Source organism: Mustela erminea, chromosome 18, assembly GCF_009829155.1.
Source record: "Mustela erminea isolate mMusErm1 chromosome 18, mMusErm1.Pri, whole genome shotgun sequence".
Classification (NCBI taxonomy): Eukaryota; Metazoa; Chordata; class Mammalia; order Carnivora; family Mustelidae; genus Mustela; species Mustela erminea.
Window position 1 is genome coordinate 27074604 of NC_045631.1, and position 17514 is coordinate 27092117.

The following is a 17514-nucleotide window of genomic DNA, read 5'->3' on the forward strand; positions in this document are numbered from 1 at the left end:
CCTCACCTCTCTCCCTCAGCCTCAGTAAAATATAAATCTGTAAAATGGTGACAATTGCTGCTTCTCAGAGTTTTATGAAAGACCATGAACCTTTTTTTTTGGCTCACTCTGTATCCCCATACCTCAGTGCTGTGCTTGAGTCATATCATAGTGGATGCTAATCAGTATTTAAGGAATGTGTGAGTTAACTGAAATAATAAATGTGAGGGGGCTTTGCAAACCACAGAGCATTGCTTCGGCAAAAAAATCTTTGTTGCTAAGTACATATATTTTGTGCTTCTTGAACAGCCTGCACTAAGTGTTTTCTCTCTCTTGAAACTGACCCTTTCTCCCATAATGGGACTCAGAGGGCCAGCCCATCTGATCGAGACTCTCAGGGCCCACCCGATGAATGATAGCCATGCCGACAATGCTGACACGATGTGCAGTTGCCTAAGAGTGCAGAGATGACCTCACTCTCCGAGGGCTTGGCCTCTTAACCCCAGCCCTTGCTGACACACACACACCTGCAGCTCTCTCTCACTCCGGACCCAGAAGAGTCCAGGAGCTCCTTTGCTGTCCTCATCCACGCTGGCCAGGGTAGAAGGCAAGGCCAAGGAAGAGGGCACCACAGAGTCTCTGTGGAGATTCCCTCCAGCACAATAAGTCCTCTCTGGGACTTCTCAGGACAGTAGAGACAATACCGTGCTCCTCTGACGGACACTGTATCCCCAGCCTCCTGCCCACACCACCTCAGCAGTGCCCCTGTGAAGAGAGAACAGAATATATCTTCCGTCAGTGTTTTTTCCCTCTTGTGTGCCATCCAGCAGACAGGATGACATGTCAGCATTACCATGATACTCCAAAGAAGCTGGGCTAGTTGGAAGTGGAAAAGACTTTTTAGAGGTATTGGTTGAAGGTGATAAGAGCCCTCAACAAGTTAGGAAAGATAGAGGTGATTTCTCCCTATAACAGTTCTCCACTGGAAGGGAGGGAAAAGTAAAATAAGACGAAGTCTGAGAAAGAGACAAACCATAAGAGACTCTTATCTCTAGGAAACGAACTGAGGGCTGCTGGAGGGGAGGGGGTGGGGGGAATGGGGTAACCGGTTGATGGGCATCAAGGAGGGCATGTGACATAAGGAGCACTGGGTGTTCTTTCTATGCAACTGATGAATCACTAAACTCTACCTCTGAAACTAATAATACCCTATATGTTAATGAACTGAATTTAAACAAAAAAGAGCAAAAACAAAAACAGTTCTCCACTACAGATGCAGCTAAGAGAAGTAGAGTGTAAAGCGACAGAATGAAGTCCAAACTAAGAATTAGGAGCCTGTGTTCAGGATCTGTCACTTCGAGACCTCGAGCATACCGTTTAATCCCTTAGAGCTTCCAGCCCCTCTTCCATAATAATTGTTAACAATGTCAGGATTGAGGCTTCTGGGTGGCTCAGTTGTTAGGCGTCTGCCTTCACCTCAGGTCATGATCCCAGGGTCCTGGGATCTGATCCTGGGGTCCTGGGATCAAGCCCCACATCAGGCTCCCTGCTCAGCTGGAAGCCTGCTTTTCCCTCTCATACTCCCCTGCTTGTATTCTCTTGCTATCTCTGTCTCTGTCAAAAAAATAAATTAAAACAACAACAACAAAAAAAAAACCAGTCTCAGGATTGTGATAGGCAATATTTATGATGATGCTTCCAGCGGTATAAAGTTGTACATATTTGCTGTTACTAACATGCACATGAGCAACCCCATTATGTGCTAGGGATTGATTGTATGTTCATCTAATCCAACTCTCACAACAACCCTGTAGGGTTGTACTGTTTTTTCCACTTTTATGGGTATGGAATCAGAGGCTCAGAAAGTTAAAGAACTTGCCCGGACCTACGCAGTTAATACATGTCGAGAACCTACATTTGAGTCCAGCTCTATTTCCATTCTCCACCAGCTCATGATTTCTTTTTCACATGTCTACTGTTGTTTTGTCCCTAAAATACCACATGCTCCTCTGGCCTTTACCATCTGTCGTAGATCAGGCCTGCCTTCTTACCTGCACCCTTCTTGTCATAGCATGTTGCTGGCTTATTTTGTTTTCTTCTTCCTCTTGGCTCCTGCTGTCTGCTCAGCTGCCCTGACCTCTAAGAACGGCGTGTACTAACACTGACTGAGCACCTTTTAGGGACAGGCACGCTGCTCTTGTGAAGTGACAGAAGGTAAGGGCATCCCCATTCTTGAGACAGACTCTGAGACATGTCTGTCCATAAGAAAGCTGTCACCACAGCCCTGAGGTTACAAGGTGGGGGAGTGCGCAGGTTTTATTACTAACTCCCTCATCTGCCGGTCATCAGAGGCGCAATGACACTGTAGCTCTTGATCTTGTCGGCTAAGAATGGGACAGCACCAGGGGAGAACTCCGGCTCCTGGTGGGAACCTGGCTTAACCTTCCATTCCTTCGAGGCAGAGTTAATAGTTCTACTTCAGAGATGGAAAAAAGAGATTGAGGGACTTACCTAACATCACTTAGAGAGTGGGTCATATGTCATCAGTGACATATATCAGTATGTCACCAGTCCTTAGGGCCTGGGCACTTTTGATTATTGCTAATGCTCTCGGGGGTTGGCTCTGGGCTTGGTACTGCCAAGGCATGAATGCACGGTTCAGACCCTTGGAGGGCTGATGCTCAGAGCTCCTCACCCCCACCACTGGCTCCTGGCTCCCCAGATCCATCCTGACCCTGCTAATGAAGAGAGAAGGTAGTATCAGGCAGCTCCCCATTCCTGGGTCCCACCCAACAAGCCGATGCCCGGCAACCCAGTCTCAAGGTGGCCTCTTCTTGGGGAGATACTTTTGTAGATGTTACCCATCCTCCCAGCACCAGGAATCTTCCCTGCAATTAGGCAAGAGATAAATCAAAGCCAAACTTGGCTGATGACATTCAGGAGCCAGTGGTGACCCTTGCCACACATATAAATCCCAGCGGGCTGGCCAAGGGCCTTTGTCTGGTCAGAAGAGCTCAGGATTATCTGGCCCTCTTTGCTGATGTATGGAGTCACCGGCTGTCGGAGTGTTTACTAACGGTTATCACCTCGATGCTTTGGCCATTATCAGAGGCAGGGCCGCCTGCCGGGGCTGGGGCTCGCACCCTCTCTATTACCACCTGTCATTGGCAGAGAGTGTGCGCTGACGCTGCCCAGTCCTGCCCGCCTGGGGAAGATAGTTTCTGACGGCTGATCAAAGAGGAGAAGCAAGGCCTGATAAAAAGTGTGTGTTGTGCGTACTTTTAACTTTAGGAAACATTGGCATTTGCATTTTTTCCCCATCTTCCTGGTGCTGGCAGGAACCAAGCCCAATAAATGCAGTAGATTCAGTTACCTAATCACTGGGAAAATGGTATGTGCTTAAAGCAACAGAGCATGACGATAATCTCCTTCCAAGAGAGAGTAGACGAACTAAGCTTTCACAGAAGACTTGCTGTATAATAGAGGAGAAGAATTTAAATTTAGACTTTGAAGTGATCTTGCACCTAAAATCTCATCTTGGCACCGAGCACAGCGCCATGTACGTCTTGGAACTGGAACACGCCTTCAAGTTAAGGAACAATTTTAGCTGGAGATTCTATCACCTAGCTCCATTGCTGGCGTCCCCCAAATGGTGCCCCTCTTGTCCGTCTGTCCTTGGGCAGCTGGGGGACTGCGTGCGGCAGAGTAGAGCGAGCTCCAGATTGAGGCGTCAGGTGATGGGAGTTCTTGACCCAGGTCTGTCACAAACCTGCTGATGGATCTGAGCCTCAGATGTAACATGAGGAGGTTGGATACAGGTTAGAGGATGGAGTGGGATGAAAAACTTTTTTGAAGTTTTAAGCTATGTACCACTTTTTTAAATGAACTGTTAGGGAAAGGCCTATTGCCTCAAAGAAAGAAAAGTAGAGGTGTGTTTGGGTTGAACCTGGCCAAGAGGTGCTCTGCCCTTGACCTGTTTCTGAGGTCTTTTTCCTGAAAGTCTGCCGTGTCTGATCTCACGTCATGAGCTGTGCTGCCCTCAGCACGGGTTTCATGGTGGTGTCTCCTCCATCCAGCCTGGAGAAGAAAAGCCAAAACGGACGGTGGTGGGGGTGGGGGTGGGGGTGAGGAGGGGGCGGCTAGTGGCAGGTAGACAGGGGAAGGGCCCGCTCTCTGAAAGCACACACTCAAGGCCGGATATCCCATGTGTGCCGCAGGTACCTTTGACCGGAGCGTGACCCTGCTAGAGGTGTGTGGGAGCTGGCCCGAGGGCTTTGGACTGCGGCACATGTCCTCCATGGAGCACACAGAGGAAGGCCTCCGGGAGCGGCTCGCCGATGCCATGGCCGAGTCGCCGAGCCGGGACGTGGTGGGATCCGGAACAGGTAAAGGTGGCCTCGCACTTCCAGCCTGACGGGGTCAGGACCAGCACATGTTGGCATAGACCTTCTCTGGCAGGAGAGGGTGTCCATTTATTCTAACTGTGTGTTCCTTTGGTCAGCACTCTGACTAGCATCAGTTTGGAAGTCTCTGGTCTTGGGAGAGCCCTGTGTGAAGGAGTGCACGGGACCCAGTGACCCGTCGTACGTGGAATAACATGTACACAAATGCAGTGACAAATGCAACTGTGTTGTACATGTGGCTCCTGGAAGGACACCTACTCCAAGGGAAGGAACAACTGTGGAGTCCCTCAGTTCTCAACAGTCCTAAGACATGGAGTGGGAAGGCAGCGCACCTTCCGTCATTCTCTCATGCCCGAGGCTTTGTGGATTAGCAAGTAGCAGTGGGGCCTGCCTGCCTGGAGGGAGCAAGCATGAAGCAAGGCTGGTTTGAGCCCCCAGGCTACTCTTTCTTCTGCTGCCTTTGCCCTTGGGCTCTTGCCTGTGAGAGGGCTCGGCAGCCAGAGCCCAGGGCAGCTTCTCGAATCTGTAGAGCAGTCAGAAGATGTCCTTAGAAGATGGGTGAGCCCTGTGCCAGCAAGCAGCATACATGTGCACGTGCACGCACGCATGTGTCCATGCACACATGCACACACACGTGCACAGCATGCAGTCAGGAAAGACCACGATGCTCCCATCGCCGCACAATTACAGCGCAGCCTGCCGCTCCTTTTCTTCCGAAGCACCTCCTCATTCTCCATTCCTATGTAGCTAATGCATTCTCTAGCCCAGCTTTTAGGCCCAAGAACGACTGCCCAGCAGGCCTCTTCCCCAGTACCTGAGGTCAACAGGAACTTCCTACTGGGTCGAGCAGATCCTGGCTGTGGGCCTTCCACTCTTGCTTGCCCAAGGTCTCTGGAGACTATTCTTTACTGTGATCATTATCGTCCCCACTGCACCGGCCTACCTGGGAAGAGGATCCCAGCGAGGAGAAACTTACAACCTGGGACAGGAATCAGGATCAGCAAGATTTAGAGAGGCAACCATTTTTAGCAGGGCTTGAAATGCCCGACGTCATCACACGTCTGTCCCACTTCCGTGTGGATCCTCCCCCTCCCCTAGATAGTCAGCAGTTAAGCTTTTCCCTCTCTTCTTCCCCTCCCTTCTTCACCTCCCATTCAGTCCTCCTGTTCTGTGCCAAGCGGAGAGAGACCCAGCTTTCTCCTCTCCACCTCCACAGCATCAGCTCTGGGCCCGTCCACAGTGCTTGCGCCGTACTAGGCAAATGGACAGAATGGATTCAAGGAGGGAAGAAAAGGAGTGTGCCTGGGGATAGAGAAGTGCCCTAGGCCGCAGGAGACAGCCATCTCTGAGGGCCAGCCCCCTTCCACACCCCCTTCCTCCCTGGAGAGAGAGGAGATGCAGACCTTGGAAGCAGCAACCAGCTATGCCCCCTTCCCTCGTGCACACACATGCACAGACATGTGCACACCATCATTCTCCCCATCATCCAGCCCTCCCAACCATGGATGGTAGCCCACCGTGCCCCTGTTCTTTTCCCTGCATCTGCAGATGAGGCGGGCTCTGCCATTTACAGACGCTCTGACCCTGTTTTCCTTGGAAGTTCAGAGAAGGGGGGAAGCTTTTCTCATTCCAAAAGTTCCCTCTAGCACCGCCTTTCCCCTGCACCCATCGGTTCCCTGCCAGCCCCTGCTCCATCCACCAGGGCCTGGTGTCACCAGACTCACTCCCCAGGAGCCACCCTTGCCGGGGCTCACACGGCTCATGGGCTGCTCTCCTCAGACAGTACTTGGAGCCCCTCTGCCAGCAAGCAGATTTAAAGGGGTGCCGGGTCCGGAGCTGGAGAACTTCAGCCTGGCGCAAACAGTAACCTGAACAAACCTGGCAGCAGTTCATCTGCCAGACAGCTGAGGGATTCAGGAGTGTCTTTGTGGCCTTAAGCAGGTTTGTGAAATTAAAAAAGAAGAAGAAGAGATGAGAGAGGAAATTAAAACTGCATGACCCACAGGTCAGAAAATAAGAGATGCCCTTCTTGAGCAGAGGAATTTCATTTTCCTCCCCAAACTGTCACCAAAAGGGATTCATTTGGGGTTTTTTGACCATATTAAATGTATCAGTTTTTTAAAATCTGCCTCCATTTGAAGGGTCAGTCAGTAAAGCAGGTATTATGGAAATTAACTCGTTTCCCTCTGCCATTGCGGAGAATCACTTGTCCCGTCGTGCAACTCCAGTTGAAGTCCCAGGCTTAGTGGTGCAGCCGAGGGCCTCAGAGGGGCAGCCCTGCGCACCCAGGAATGGCCTGGGACAGGCGGTGTGACTTGGATGCGAATGTCATCAAGCCTCCCTTTGCCATAGCAGCCCGTCCATCTCTGCCTTCCCACCACTCTCCTCCTCTCCGTGGCTCACAGGACCTACACATAAGGTGACAGTAAGTGTTTGCTGGTGTCAGGTACTCCAAGGCACCTGAGATGATCAATCCTCAGTACCTTCCAGCAGGCATCTTGTGTAGTCTCTCAATCACGATCAATGGCCTCTTTAACAAGGTGTGAACAGAGCATGCGCTTGTGACCCCCCAACACTGAAGCCCATTTTAGAGCATTCGTCACGGTGATAACAGGCTACGCTAGTGACATGCTGGGAATTGTTTACCAACCGGCTTTCCAGAGGGAAGCAGGTAGGCCCTGCTTGTTAGCATTTGGACATTTCTGTAGTATAAAAATTCGAGTTATGGCCAATGTCAGGCCATCAACATGGTGTCAGTTGGCTTGCTGAATTCCTGAAAATGTCGCTGTCAGCCGGCTTCAGCACCTCACCAGAAAGCTATACCATAGGCAATTTAGCTGTGCCCCAAAAGTAAAGCAAAACCTTTTTTTTTTCTTTCTCTCTTTAAGCCTTGCTATTCCAGGAGTGGTTTGGGAATCCGCAGCACCCTCTGTCCCTGGGGGTGGGTTAGAAATGCAGTCTCGGGCCCCACCCAGCCCCGCTGAGTCAACACAAGCATCCTAATAAGGTCTCTATGCACATGTGACAAGGTCTGTCTTTAAACACAGTTCATCTAGGAGGCAGGTGTTAGTTCTGTCCTCCATGGGGGCTGCTGACCAGGTATTCTAACTAGATCACATGTGTGATTTGCAAATCTGCTCTAAAATAACTGGCTGAGTCGCTGTCTTGGAGTATTAACACACCCCTTGCCCCGTCAGCCTTTCATTGTCCCCGTTCAGCAAAACTCCAAATCAAGGTCAGTCCAGTTCTGCTCTGACACTTCTGCTCTGACACTTGCTGAAGGAGAATCCCAAGCGGTTCAGTTTGGCACCTCTACAGATTTCTGGCATTGACTCTCCAGTGAGCCAGAGAAGGCCTTCTCTATTGTGCTAGTAGCCCCTCCTCCTGTTCTCAGTTTATGCTCATTTTTTCCCACAGAATCCAGCAACCGGCACCTAGAACAGTGTCTGGTGCATAGTAGGCCTGTGGTCACTGTTTGCTGAGTGAATGAACTCTGCATCCAGTCTAGAAGTGAGCAGTTCTGCCACAGTCCCTGTCTCCTGCTGTCGCTTCTGGCCTGATTTCCTTCTCTTAAGATTCCGCAGATCTCTAGTCCCGTAGGAGTTTATGTTTCCTTTTTTAATATTTTCCCTTCATTTTTTTTTTTTAATATGGTGCATGTGCTCAGTCCATCATTTTGAAATCTCTTTTTCCTTCTGCATGGCTAGTATTTCAGACTTCCCTATTCTCAGGTCTCTTACCCCACCATCTTGTCTCTCACTCTCCGAGAGAAAATGGTGGTCATTATTCAAGAGATCTCTTGACTCCACGCACCCAGATCCTAGCCGTCCTCACAACAGCCTCCCATCCGCTCTTGACACAGAGGAGGCACAGTCCCAGCCTCCGTAGCCTGCCCAACCACAACAGCTATTTCCCCAAAGTCACCACCAGACCCTTGGCTTTGGCACCATGAGCCATGCCCCATGATCTCAAGGTGCTCTCCTGTGGCTCCTGTTCTGCCTCACTCTCCTGGTTTTTCTTCTGCATCTGGCTCCTTTTCTTCCCTTGCTTTTCTGGGTTTTCCTTCCGTTTCGGCCTGAGGTATATTTCTCAAAGCCCTGCCTTGGCCTTCTTCCCTCACCCTCAGTCAGTACAGGGCAATCTCCTCTGCTTCTGGGGCCTCCCTTACCTCCTCTAAACTGACTAATTCCAAATAATCTCCAAGATGGCTCTCTCCAGAACTCCAGAACCACTCACCCAGGCACCTGCTGATACTTCCTCTCCCCCAACCCTGGCCTTGTCCGGGTCCACCCCATCTCACTGTGTACAAAGCCCTTCATGACCAGCTGCTGCCCTGTCTCCAGACTCCTCTCCCACTGCTGTTGCCAGCTCCAGCCAAGCTGAACTCCCCGGAGGGTCCCTGAGCCCACGTGCTCTCTCTGCCCGCCAGGCCCCCCACACATATTTCTCCTGCCCGGAATGCTGTCTCCCACAGCCCCTCCTCTCTCTCTCACCCCCCTCAAAACAACCTGACTAATTCCTGCTTAGCAGACATTCCTTTCAATATTGCCTTTTCTAGAAAAAATAGAATTTTTTAAATAAGCAAAACATGTACTTACTCCAGTTGTTTTGTGTCTAGATAGATAGAACCTAATACCAACAAATCTTCATAAACACCTGGATACATATTAAGTGTGTTTTCTCTTTAGACTTTAACTCTTTCCGTCTTCAGCTAAACTTTTTTCTTTCTTCTTTGCTCTCTCCCATGTCTAATGGCAAAAGTCCCAGGACTCATTCCCAAGCCCTGATAAGCTTAACATGTCTCTGTTGCAGGCAGCCTCCTTTTGCTGCTGTTGACTCTTAAGAGCTCACTAAGTCAGCTCTCAAGGTCAAGAGGAACTGTCTCTTTCCCCTGACTGTGACTTCCTGCAATCCCAGGAACACCATTTCTCATTTATAATCATGGCACTAAAGGGAGAAAAGAGGCTTCATCTTTTTCTGTCTGCCATCTCTTCAAGTGGACTATTCTAGTCCAGAAACATTTACTTTAGGGGATCACCGTACAGGCTCAATCTTTGCCTCTTGCCTTCTGTCAGACATACACTTACTTCCTTACCCAACCAACCATACAAAACTTTCACAAAACAGTGTTATAAGCAGTGCATTCTAGTACTTTCTATTTTCTTACATTTTTAAAAGAATGTGGTCATGACTCACTAAATTTATTTCACAATACACCAGTGAATTTCAGCCTATAGTTTAAACCAATGCTCTAATTTATTTGCCCAAATCCCCTCAGTTTTCATGTATGTATATTAATTATTAGGATTATTTTCAATGAAATCTCTTTCAAGGATTTGTCAGAAAACTTTTCCTTCTTGAAAGGCTGTCTTTTTTCCTTTTTAACACAAAAAGCACATTTTGAACAACATGCACCATTTTTAAATGGTCATAGGACGTTTTCAGTAAATTAACAAATACCTGATAATCTGCAGAAGAAGAACGAAGAGCACTGCGTGTGTGTGTGCATGCACACACATGTATGTGCACTTGTGTGTGCGTGGCCTTGTGCCAATACTGTCTTCCATTTCAGGACTGCAGAAATCGATGTTAGTAATAAATGTCAGCTATTCTTATTGGAGTTGACCAGATGTGTTCCCCAAGGCAAGTAACCCAGTGTGTTGGTCCCTCTAGCCTCCCTCCAGGATTAGCTCTTCCAATGGGCCTTGGAACTCTCACTCAGCCCACTGCTGAGGGCTGTGGTCATTATCAGGCTGAGGCTGCATTTCTGTAGAGGCCATACTGGCCCTGTCCCCATCTCAAGTTGCCACATGCTCAGGTGACAATCGTGGTAGTGAATTAATTCTCGTATTCCTTAGACATCTCTACTTTCTGGCAAGCGCTTTCATCCTAGCAATTTAGCCTATCACTTAGGTCCTTCCGTTTGCGTTACCAAATTGGGCCCTAGAATTTTGCTCCTTCTACAGTATGTCTGCAAAATGCTTTTCATGTCTTTTCTCAGTGACCTCGTCAATGGCCTGCACCTTCTTCCATGGTCGCAGTGGGTGGGCAGGCTCACTGTAGACACCTGCTGGTTTCTCCCCGCTGGGCTGGGCACTGTGGGGAAGTAGGCATGGTTGTTACCCTCACAGAGATGAAAGCTCCAGAGGAGGCAGCAGTGCTGAGTGGTGTGTTTTCCTCTCTGGCTCCTTTCTCGGGCTTTCCACAGGGGCCTGCCTAGCAGGGCTGGACCAGGAGTCTGGATGGGTCTTTTTAGGATGTGAAGACAAAACTGCCAGTTGCCCAGTCACAGCTGCCATGGTTGCTGAGGGTGGGGAGAGAAGAGTAAGTCCCCAGAGACATAGGAGCCCCCAGACACAGAGCCCAGCACCACGGCGGCCACAGCACTGCTGCTGAGGGTGGCGGGGAGGCAGCTGCTGCCTGCGAACTGGGGCGCGGCCTTGTTGGCATTGCCATCTGTGTCCCAGTTCGGTGTCAGATGGCCTGTTCCTCGCTAGTTTCCACTGGTGGGAAAGGTTGAATCTGACAGCCCTTTCCATTCCTAGTACCCAGCTACTGATGCTGGGAAGAATGTTGGTTTTTTTCTTCTCAGTGGCATTTGGAAGTCCTCATGAAGGAATGGGGGAACTCTTTGTGACCTTGGGCAAGTTCCTTTCCCATTCTGGGTTCAGTTTCTTCTCCAGTACCATGGGCAAGAGAAACCAGGCAACATGGAATCGTCTGCTCCCCGTGTGTGTTAGGTGCCGGGCACTGTGCTGCTGGACAGGACGCTCCATTATCTGTCTTCTCATTGGCTCCTCACAATGATAATGGCCATCCCTACCAAGTGGCTTCTATATTTCAGCCTCTAGGCTAGTAACAGAAATGTCCTTTCATCATCACAACAGTGCCAGGGAGATGTTCCCCTCTCTGACTCACAATGGAGGAAAGAGGAAAGATTTGAAGTCAGATCATAACAAAAAACACAGGATCAAAATGAGATATTGAGGAGGTACTGGAACCCAGGCTCTGTAAAACAGTGGGATTAGATGAGTTTTCATTGCTCTGGTATCAGAATAGTGTTTTCTTTAAGGGTCTGTCCCATGGACAATAGCAAAAGCATCTTCAGGGACAGCCCTACTTATGTTGTCCTTGGTGTTCAGACCAAACCTCTGTGCAGGTGCTTACTGGACAGAGGGGTGAAGGGACAGGCGCACTGAACCCAGGTGGTGGTTTCCAGTCCTGGCCAGGTGTGCCCACACCCATGCCTGTAGGTCTTCAGGCTTCTTGGGTTGGATCTCCCACACCTGTGGGTCCTATCTGTGACCCTTCATCTGGGACTTAATTCACACCTAGTGGTTCCCAACCAACCCTGCCCCCAGCTGCAGATGTTTATTTCTCCCCCAGGTCAAGATAATGGGGGCCCTTTTGTGACCCATTAACCAACTGAGTGCTCACAAAGCTTATATTCTCCATGGGTAAGCGACATTGTACAAGGGCCTGCACTACTAGTTGTTTTTGTCATTGTTTGAAAAATGAAAATAAGCTTGTATGTGTGTATATAAATGATAAAATTGGTTCGTGAGAAAGATTTGTGAAATTGGGATCCACACAAAACAGAAGGAAAGTAATTTTTTTTATAAACTTGACTCAGGAAATGCAGAGAAAACAGGTCAAAGAGATACAGTATCTCTAAAGAAGTTTACATTGTATACCATCTAGTCACCTCATCCAAAGAGTGGGCGCTGAGGTTAAGAAGCCTGAGCTGTAACCTCACAAGAAGTGAAATGAGGCCCGGAGCTTTAAATAACGCCACTCTGCTCACACAGCCCAGGAATGCTGACAGCAGGATGAGAGAGAGAGAGAGAGAGAGAGAGAGAGCTAGGAGTTTCTCAAGATCCGGTCAGTCTCACTGGTCAGAGGGTAGTTCAGTGACTCCCACCCGCTATTCAGAATGAGAAGGGATCCCCAGAAGAGGAATGGGGCTCTCACGTTCAGAGCCTGTTCCTATTTCCCTACTCACAACATGCCCAGGGCCCCCATGTTTCCACCTCGGCTGCTGCCATGAGATTTCAGGGCTCTTCCAGGCCCCCCTCACCCTCCTTGGCAACCTGCTCTCTCACTCACTTGTCCCCAGTAACCCCTTATTGGTATTCATCCTCACCACCACCTTCATGCAAACATGCTCCCATCAGAACCATCCCGTCGTCCGCAGCACGAGCCCTGCTCACCTGGCTCTATGTTAGAGTCCCCTCTGCCCTGCCTCTCTGCCCAGTCACTTCTGTAGACCAAGTTCCAATCACATCCCCTCTGTGAAACCCTCCCTGACCTTGCCACCCAATGCCCTTTCTCTCTCCTCTGAGCTTCTGAACTGCCAGCTCCCTGGACACTTGGCCCCAGATAAGTAGTGTCTGTTGCCTTGTCCTTTACCTAGCCGTGTCTGATTCCCTTCTACATGCCACAGCCGGGTGGTCCCTTCAGCCCCTCCCTCAGCCACACTGCCCGTACTGCATGTCTTAACCTGATTCTGGTGCGTTGGACAGAATCTCATTATTCCTCTTTGTTACCTCTAACCACCAGCCTTCTCATTGCCCACCATGCAGCACTGGGACGAGAGCCAAGCTGAGCCCCAGTAATGTTTGTTGAATGACTGCATGGGTTTTTGTGGCTCCTGAGAAGTAAATGAAAGCGAGCCAGAGCAATGGGAAAAATGACCATGTTTAGGACACACTTGTTAGTTTCTGGCCCATTGTCAAATCTGATTCTAGATAGACCATTTCTCTCTCTCTCTTTCCCTCCCTCTCCCTTTCCTACCCGCATCTCCCTCTCTCTCCATCTCTGTCTCTCTCGTAGTCCCCACTCTTCCCCTTTGCCCTCTCCCGTCTCTCTTCCTGTTTACCCCTCCCTCTCCCCCCTCTCTCCCTCTCCCTGTCTCCCAAGGCTGCTAGAAGTCCCAGGCCAGGGCAGAGCTATAATGGGAGCTTAGGACTGAGAAGCTCCTCTGTGCACTTTTCAGTTGCCCAGTCTGCTCTGAATTCTGTAACCAAAGCACCCTGATTCCTGTCAACAAGGAGGAAGTGCCAGTGTGACTTCATTGGTGAACCTTCAGAATCCCCTTTCCGGGTGTTGCCCCAACATGGAGGCAGGAGTTCCTGTGGAAAATTGAACAGGCTCGGACAAGAGGGTGGGGAAGGGCAGATGGACCCCCAGACGAGGGCCCTCCTCTGGAGACATTAACATAGGTAAATGGTTAACAAGAGGGAGTATTTCTCTCTGTTCTCCTCCTCTGCCAAAGAATTCACCTTTAACCATTGACCTTTCTGTGAGGTGTGAGATCTGAACAAAGTTGAACACAGTCATGGATGGTTAAATACCCATCTTTCCCTCTGAGCCTGCCTCGCGTCCTCCGAAGATGGTCTGTGGTGTATGGACTGGCCCCTAGGTTTGATGGCTGGTAATAGAGGAGAGACACATGACACACAGGAAATGAAAGTTGGAAATGACCCTCTGACCCTTCAGGAATCCAGAGCCTCACTATACCAAGAAGGCCAAGCCATGCCAGTGTGACTGAATGTAGCAGAAGAAAGCATTTCCAAGTACCTCTGTCAGAATCAGCCGCCTGACCACTGACTTCGGTGATTTCTTCCTGCCCACTTCTCTTTGAACCCCACCCCTGCCCCCAGGCACCTGCAGGCCCACTGCATAAGCATAAATTTTTTAATTTGCTGGCAGAATCCCCCAGCACCAGGCTTCACAGACCGCCCCCAACTCCCCCCACATGTTATTCAGTGAAGCCTGAGAGCTTCCTATCCCACCGCTCTGTGTGCTTAATTAAGTTTGGGGAAGATCAACATCCAGTTGCTACATTTGTGTCGGTTCCTTTTTTCACTCTGTGTCCTCCCTGTGCTCGTTCTGCCAGCATGTTTCCATAATCTCTGGGCCCCAGTCGGCCAGGACCAGCATGCCATCTCGACTTGGAGGGTGTGATAGTGCTGGCCTTCGAGGGGGTGGAGGGAGAAGCCCAGCAGGGTCCCGTGTCCGTCTGGGCCTGGCTGGGTCCTCGGAAGGCTTGGAGATGCTTTGGCTTCACACTGGGTTTCCCCTCACGCCACGGAGAGCTGAGAAGGAGCATCGGGTTCCTGCCTCTGAGCACGTCTCCATGATCCATGGATACAGGCACTCAGTAGGCAGCGCGGGGCAGGAGGAAGGGAGGGAAGGATTTCGGCGGTCGAGGCTGACAAGCATTAGGGCAGAGTCCGGATGTGCTGCACCGTGGAACAGACCACGAACAAGCCCCCTGCAGAGCTCTCCGTGGCCCAACTGGATTTTGATATCTACTTGCTTTGTTTTGAGCACTTGCTGCTCTCTTAAAGGTCCATGTTGTGATCCTCTTTAAAGAAATATTCTATTTTCAATACAGACACAGCCCTTGACGTAGCCGTAAAAAACACCACCCCTGAGAGACACGTGGCTGTGAAGTATGTTGGTATGTAACCTCCTGTCTTTGCCTACGTGCAAGGCTTCGTCCCGCTGCTCTGTTTGTCCCTCAAGAAGTTGCTCCCTTACCCCCCGCGGGTGCTCAGGCTCTCAGGAGCCTTGAAATGAGGGCAAGAGGTCAACACAGACAGGAGGTACCTCCTGGCAGCGGACTGGTTTGGGATGGGCCGTAGTTGTTGTTCTTCACCCAACAAGAGTTTCTTTGAGACCCTCGTTCCCTGCCCCCCACTTTTAAGATGGAAGTCAAATTTTCGGATTCTGCTGTGCAGAGCAGAGAGGTCACTGGGCTCTAATGCACTTACCATTGACTGCCCCTCTTGTAGTGCGTCTATTAGTGAGTAATTTGATTTGTACCTATTCATTTGCAGTCCCTGCAGGAGCCTGGAGCTGGCCCCTAGTATAATTGGTGCTGTCTCTATTTTTACATCATTAGATTAGCCCCGACTCCTGGCCACTTGTTGTCTGCGCTTGTCTGTCCATTTATACAACCTAATGTAACACAAAATTCATTACTGATCACATTACTTTCAACTCTGAAGCCAGCCTTGTGATAAACATTTGGTTAACCCCTTCCTGCCCATGGGAGGGCTGACAGAACAAATGCACTTCCCCTCGCTGGGCAAATCAATATCTTAATACACCAAAGTGGAATTGCATTTCTAGATTTGTTATTCCTCCTGGAGGAGCAAATGGAAAGACTCATCTGAGCTAGCTGAATTGAATAATGAATAGAGCCCCGGCTCCAGCAGCCAGTCTGTGAACAGAGCACAAAGCAGAGGCGGCATCCTGCTCAGCTTTTTCCCCCGGACAGGCGGCTCCACAGCAGCTAATTGAGACCTGTGCTCTTCTCCCAGCGGTGGGGGGGGGGGGGGGGGGGGGCATGGGTTCCAGAACACAGGCTGCGACCCTGGCAGGGACAACGTGGACCTCGGCCCCACCTCTGTTCTCTTTGCTAGACTTGGCCTCAGGCATCTGTGCTAAAGACTGGCTTAAGTTTCCTTAAAGCCTTCTTCATGGATGTGAAGGCACCAGACACATGGCCTTGGCACTGATGCCACCAAGAAGTTAATTAAATTCATTACTAAACAGAAGTTTACCATTTCAAAAAGATAAACAGAATTATTCCAATTCAGAGTCAGGTCAGCAATGTTGGAATTGTTTGGTTCACACCAGCTTGTGAATGTGTGTGTGTGTTTGCATGTGCATGCGTGTACGTGTATGTGTGCACCTGTCCCCAGGGTGAGCGTTGAGCATTCTCTAGCATGGAAAAAACATGTGCACCTGAAAGTGGTCCTAGTTCTCTGATAGGGACATTGGCGAACTTCAGGAGGGCGCTAGCACAAGAGTTGGTCCACATAGCTCTGTTTATCTAGAAGATTCTTCTCTACTGCACCCCGGTTATCATCTTCCCAGCCCCTGCTTGTCTCTGGGTAGCATCCACACCCACTGTAAGTCATTAACTTGCAGGACAGCTTGTTTCAAAAGGAAAAATATCCTGACTTATTAAGAAACTCTTATAAAGTGTGTACCACAAAGATTAGAATAGGCACAAGAAGTAGAATGGAACCCATAACCATGAAAGTCATAAATCCCTAAGTTAAAAAAAAAAAAAAAAAGCCCAAAACAGAAGCTACTCAGTTGGGAAGGTACGCTAGCCCATCTAGAGGATATTCTGCTAGAATTTGGGGCAGTCCTGGACTGGCCACTGAGGAGAGGCAGTGAAGCCTCTGGTTTGTGGGCCTCCTTTCTGTTGAGGAGGCTGCCCGCCATCTCCGAGGACTGCACCTTGGACCCTGCTACCCTTTAGCCTGTTCAGAGCCTTGACAGGCCAGAAACAACCAGCAATTTTGTGAGGCAGGGAGCTCCCAGCCTTCTTCATGCCTCCAGCACTCCCCCTGCCTCCCTCCTTTATATGTGGAGGAGGGCCAGGGCTCGGTGCGGCCTTGCAGCAGTCCCCAGGCTGCAAGGTGAGAGGTGGGAGGTGCACGGGTTGGGGGTGGGGTGACTGCCTCACCCCTCCGTGACTGTGGGAAGCTCCATTTTCCACAGAGGGACTCAAGGGCCAGGCTGGAGACTGAAGACTCTCAAGGGCTTCCCGTTGTGAGGACCTAGAGAATGGGGATCCTTGTATCTAGTCAGTGAGAAGACACTGGTATGTCTGGCGCAGCCTGGGTAGGACAGCTGACAGCTGCCTCTGCCTCGTCCAGGCGGCTCACGTCCCCCACCCCCGCCCAGCTCACAGGGTACTGACTTGCTCAGTCGACAGCCTGCTGCTTTGGCCTCAGCTGTTAATCTTCTCAGGTGGGTAAGTGGGACAGTGGGGGAGAAGGGCTCCGTGTAGCCCACACTGGCCCCAGCCCAGTCAGCTCGAGAAATCAGATCAGAACACAGGCCTCTGCTTTCTAGATTGGGACAGACCAGTGTCAGGGAGGAGAAGGAGTCGGCCGGCCAGTGGAATGAGAGACTGATTTCTTAACCTTGATGGAAAGGGGGGAAAGCCACATCTTACCAAACTCTTCCGCTGCATCATAGAGAATTTAATTATGTTTGGACATTTGAATGAGAACCAGATGTGGCTCTGGCCCGTCAGGCCAGCAAAGTTCAAGGAGCTGCATCCCTCCTGTGGACCCCTGTGCTGCCTCTCTGCCCTGGAGGG

At 50.2% G+C, this 17514-nt stretch overlaps 1 protein-coding gene across 10 annotated transcripts in view; it reads left to right on the forward strand.

Moving 5' to 3' along the window:
• BCAS3 (BCAS3 microtubule associated cell migration factor) overlaps positions 1-17514 on the forward strand; it is a 587541-nt gene that overhangs the window by 559714 nt on the left and 10313 nt on the right. For 4 of the 10 annotated variants that reach the window (XM_032320069.1, XM_032320067.1, XM_032320072.1 and 1 more), the window contains one exon: positions 4197-4364. In XM_032320069.1, coding sequence (XP_032175960.1) covers positions 4197-4364 — 168 coding nt within the window. Of the gene's footprint in view, positions 1-4196; positions 4365-14781; positions 14848-17065; positions 17160-17514 lie in introns of all 10 variants that reach the window. The other 6 variants (XM_032320065.1, XM_032320063.1, XM_032320066.1 and 3 more) reach the window with 4 other exon arrangements.